This window comes from Hipposideros armiger, unplaced genomic scaffold, assembly GCF_001890085.2.
Source record: "Hipposideros armiger isolate ML-2016 unplaced genomic scaffold, ASM189008v1 scaffold_192, whole genome shotgun sequence".
Taxonomy (NCBI): domain Eukaryota; kingdom Metazoa; phylum Chordata; class Mammalia; order Chiroptera; family Hipposideridae; genus Hipposideros; species Hipposideros armiger.
In genome coordinates this window covers 2,311,568-2,316,490 of record NW_017731542.1, presented here as the reverse complement: position 1 = coordinate 2,316,490, position 4,923 = coordinate 2,311,568, and the positions used below count along the sequence as shown (strand labels likewise).

Here is a 4,923-nt window from a genome sequence, read left to right as displayed (position 1 = left end):
GCGGCCACGCCAGAGCCCAGGGCCTACCTCCACCGCCCGCAGCACGTCTCGGAACACCGAGCGCTGCTTCCTTTTGTCCACTTTGGCTCGGTGCTTGTTCCCATCTGTGGCCAAAGCCCTAAGCATCTGAGTCAGAGACTCCATGTCTTCATAGAAGAAGTCCTGGTGAGGAAGAAACAATTTGGTTCAGTTTGTGGTTGGGTTTCCCAGCTCCAATCTCTTCTACAGCCAACAAAATGAGTCCACCTTGGAAAACACCCAGCAGCGCTGCGCAGAGCACCACAAACCTCTGAGCTGCTTGGGATCTGGGCACACATGTTTATCATGCAAAAATTTAATCCAGAAATCCTGACTGCAAGATGACACGCTACCACGAGACAATGACCTCTTCCCTTCTAAGCACATCCAGATGCACTCACCAAGTACTTGCTGTGCCCCAGTGTAGTCACGCCATGACCGGGGTTTCAGAGAAGGTCAGTGCGTCCGACACACGTGTGTCAATACAGCTTTGATTCTTTGTCTCCTCAGCCCTCAAAGCGCACACTCTCAGAACTCCAAACACTCTAATTCCAAGAGTGCAAGCTGTCAGCGATGCTGTTTAAAGCACCTAATTTCTGTTGGGTTGTCAGAAAAGTCATGACATATTTTTTCTATGTTTTTCATTGCAAAAATGCAGCATGACTTTTCCAACAACCCAATAATTTACTGGCCATATTTCAAATGAGCAATAAAGCATTTACATTGTGTGCACAACTCAGGTGATTACACTGCTTAAAATATTTTAATCCCTCTGGAGGAAGTCGCATTACTATCTGCTATTACCTTGAGGTGACTGTGGAATTCCTTGTAACAGTTCAAGTGGTTACACTTTCGTGAAGTCTCTGTGTTTGGGGTGTTTTTATTTCCTAACCACATTTTACAACCACATTAAAAACTAAAAGATGATTCAAAGTTATTCAGTTGCCCCAAACTAGAGCAGACACTTATAGATGCCAGAAAGCAAGCAACCGCCCGTTCTGGTTATTAAGCCTGGCTAACTTTTTGGCTTTTTTTTTTTACATTAGTGGAAACATTCACTTAACTTATTCTATTAAAATAAGCAGCTCTTATTCTGGGCATTCTTCAAATTGTATATATAGTAGAATCACAAAAAGTATAAGTGAAATGAAATGAAAAAAATTATTATACTGGTGGAAAATGAGCTTAAAATCAACACAAGATGTATTCTAACTTTTAAGCACATAAATATTTTATTGTTAATATTGTAGAGATTATGTATTATCAATTGTTCTAAATAACGTTTTCTTTAAATGCTCCAATCTTGTTCAGATTTGCTTCTAGAAAAGCAATTACCAAAGCTGATGAGGTAGTAAAACATCAAAGTTATGCTGATCTCTGTATTTAAATTCCAATAAATCTGATTCTATTGTAACAAGATGGGATCAATTTTACTTGTAGAAACCAGTACATTCAGGCACTGGCAGTTTCCTATCATTCCACTGGCTACTTATTTTTCTATAGTATTATCAAAAAAATGTATGCAAGATGTAAAAACACATATGGAAGAACAAACCAAAAATTAAGAAAACTATGCATTAAGCTTTATTTGTTCTAAGAAGTGGGAACCACCACCAGTGGGTCTCCCAGGGGACATGTGACTAGAGGCATTTTTGGCTGTCACACCTAAGAGAGGGGGTGCTCTAACCACCCCAGTGCCCAGGGCAGTGCCACCTTCCAGCAACAACCAACCACCCAGTCCCTGCATCAGCAGTGCTGAGGGCGAGAAATCGCCTGAGCTCAGTCACCAATAAAACTCCACCCAGTCCAAAGTCTGAATCACTGAGGTCGATACAGCATTAACTTGGAAAAATAAATGTTAAATATTGTAGGGAAATGTCTCCATGAAGTGCTTGGGGCTTAAATAGAAAATGTAAAATAGAACAAAAATAGTCCACAAATAGCATCCAAAAACCAATATATTAGAGTTTAGGATAACTATACAGACAAACTGTACACTCAGGAACAAATAAAAACTAGGCTTGGAGGTACAAAGAAATAAATACCCTTAACTCATCAATAATAAGAACACAGCATGATCCTCATCACACACAGGTGTACTGTCTGTCTGTCTGTCTATCACACACAGGTGTATGTGTGTCTATCTCTCCTCCAGTACATTCCCGTCAGGTCAGGTGAGGGGTGGACCGGGGAGAATCGGCAATGTCTGATGATACTAGAATTCGGTGTATGTTCCTGAGTCAGCACATCATACGGCCCCAAGGTCTGTAATTCTGCCCACTAATTGGTCATAGTCTTCTTTGCATTTACCCTCGAGAGCTCTGAAAAGGCCACTACCAGACCACGGCCCGAGGGTAGCAGTCAGTTCAATGAGCAATCGTAGTGACCGCTGTCACTTACACTGCACGATGGCGAGTTCCAACGACCTGTGAAGTGGCTGCTACCACTGTGTCCCTTGTAAAGACAAGGAGGCTGAGGCAGAGAAGCTGCCCCACATCACCCAGCTAGTGAGGGGACAGACTTGAACCTGGGCAGGCAGCCAGGCTCCAGCGTGCATCCCATAGAGCTGGTTACATGGCAAACACGCACAGGGAACGAAGCTCCCACAAAGGAGCGCCAACTCCTCTGCCAACTCTGAGCAAGCAGCTATTACTGACCTTTCACCAACTCCTTCTTTAAACCCAACCTAAAAGTCAGCCCTTCCGAAGTCTTTTTCTAAGTCCCCCAGGCAGAACTCAGCACACTGCTCGATTCCCTGGTAAATAATATCACAAAATAATTCTGTTAGCAAAAGACTGAATAACTCAATGCCACGTTTGCTATAAGGACCCCGATTTAAATCAACCTATGTGTTCATCAACACGGTTTAATTTTCTGAACTCCCTNGAGGCTCACTAAGAAAGCGAGAGGGAACATCTGAGTTTAAGGCCTCAGAGCTGGAACAATTTTACCAGAACACAATTTCTGACGTGGAACCACAGGAGGGGGCCTAAGTGAAACAGAAGTAAAGGAAACTGCAGCCAACAGAGCACAGCGTTTTCCAAGTGGAGAGAGAAGACACCCAGGCTGGTGACAGGCCCTGGGACGCCCCATTCCTTCCTGAGTCGTGAACATGGAAAGGAAAGGCTGACCACCACAGGGACAGGGAAAGGAGGTGACGGAACTTCACGGCGATCGCCTCCTCACATCTCCCTGGCCTCTCCTCTCAGCAGACGCAGTAGCCTATGTAGAAATGAACTCCAGGCTTTGTGGACGTGCCACTCACTGCTTGTGGCTCGGGCAAGTAACCGAACCTCTGTGGGTCTGTTCCTTTGCCTGGGAAACGGGGCTCTCCACACCTAAACCACATGGGGCTATTAGAGGTGTAAGACGGTCTAGGAAGCAGAGACAGTGCCCGGTCTGCTACTGCAGCCAAAAGCCAAACAAGCAGAACAGGAGGGTCCTATTTTTTCAGAAAACGCTGAGACACCAGGCAAGGACTCCGTGAACTCGCCTCCATCCTTACCTAGTCCTCTCTCCAAAACCAGATCGCCTGCCCAATTTGAGGCCCATCGTTCCTTTAAGCACCTCACGCTCCCAATCCTTCAGTCTATTTCCAGGGCGCCTTCTCCCACCTGCTCTCGAGCACCTGAAACGTAACTCCAAAGCCTCCTGTAACCTGGTGACCACCTTGCTTCCGCTTCCCATTACGGCCACATTCTCGAAACTAGGAAGACACCCCATCTCCACTTCATCGCTCCCCATTCACTCCAAGCTGGCTTCTCTGCCATCACGCTGCTAAGCTGCCCCTACAAAGGTCACCAATGACCTCCTGACAAATCCAACTGACCCTTTTCATTCTCTCTCACGTGACCCATCTGCAGCATCTGGGCCTGCTGAAAGGCAGCACAGCACGGGGGGTGCGGGGGGGGGGGCAATTCCAGCTCTGCCACTTACTGGGCTTTGGCTATTCCTCTGGGCCCCATTCTTCCTTCCAAAGTGACTCTATTGCTGAAGAGCGACAATGGGCTCACCTAAGAAAACTACATGTCAACATGCCTAATATATTGAATGCTTGCAGATTTGAAGAAGACGTGACCTTCAAGAAGAGTTTCTGGATGAAAAGAAATGTGGCAGCAGCAACCACACCTCAAACAGGTAATTCTCCTCTGTTGCAGCTGAGCAACTTTCATTTCAAAGACCCGTCACTAACGTAGGGTCTGAGAGAAAACAGACAAGAATGCTTAGCAAGGCTCTGAGACAGGCCCTTCCGTGGCGGAGGCACTGAGGCAGGGCTGGAGGGACAGGGGACCCAGTCACGGAACTGAGAGCCTGAGATGAAGAGATGGTGGGTAAGGCGTGGGAGGGAGGCCAACAGAGGGCTTCCACTTTCAGCAGTGATTGAAGGGGAGAACAAGAGGCCAGTGGAGCTGGTGTGCATTGCAATTTCGCATGTCTGTCTCAGGAGAAGCAGTCTGTGCTGTAGCTGGCCGGGCTGAGGGGCTTAGAAACGGTCCTGTCCGGTCCTGCTGACCTTTAAAATCCATTAACCCAAAGAGGAGGCATCAAGACAGAACATCTGAAATCAGGTCTAATTCAGAAAACATAGGACACACGTCTTCTTTTTATAGTAACTCATTTTCTTCTCTAACTATAACTGTTCCTGTATTTGGCTCCTCTGACTACAGGACCCAAACATAGGAACAGTTTACAGATACTCAAGAAAATGTCTGCTTATTTCGAGGATACTACCACACCCATCAGAAGACTAATAATATCAATTCTTAATCTGTCTGCTCAAGTTAGGAATTTTTTGTTTTGTAGATTATAAAATACAGAGTAAATATAAAATATTACTATAATGCGGTTAGTCAGCATTAACCAAAAATCAGGCCCCAGAGGATCTTTATGCTAATTTAAGCCCTA

The 4,923-nt window shown here is 45.6% G+C and overlaps 1 protein-coding gene across 1 annotated transcript in view; it reads right to left on the bottom strand.

Moving 5' to 3' along the window:
• IFRD1 (interferon related developmental regulator 1) overlaps positions 1 to 4,923 on the bottom strand; it is a 32,796-nt gene that overhangs the window by 13,122 nt on the left and 14,751 nt on the right. The window contains exon 9 of the mRNA XM_019653034.1: positions 28 to 162. Within this exon, the coding sequence (XP_019508579.1) occupies positions 28 to 162 (135 nt within the window). The remainder of the gene's footprint in view (positions 1 to 27; positions 163 to 4,923) is intronic.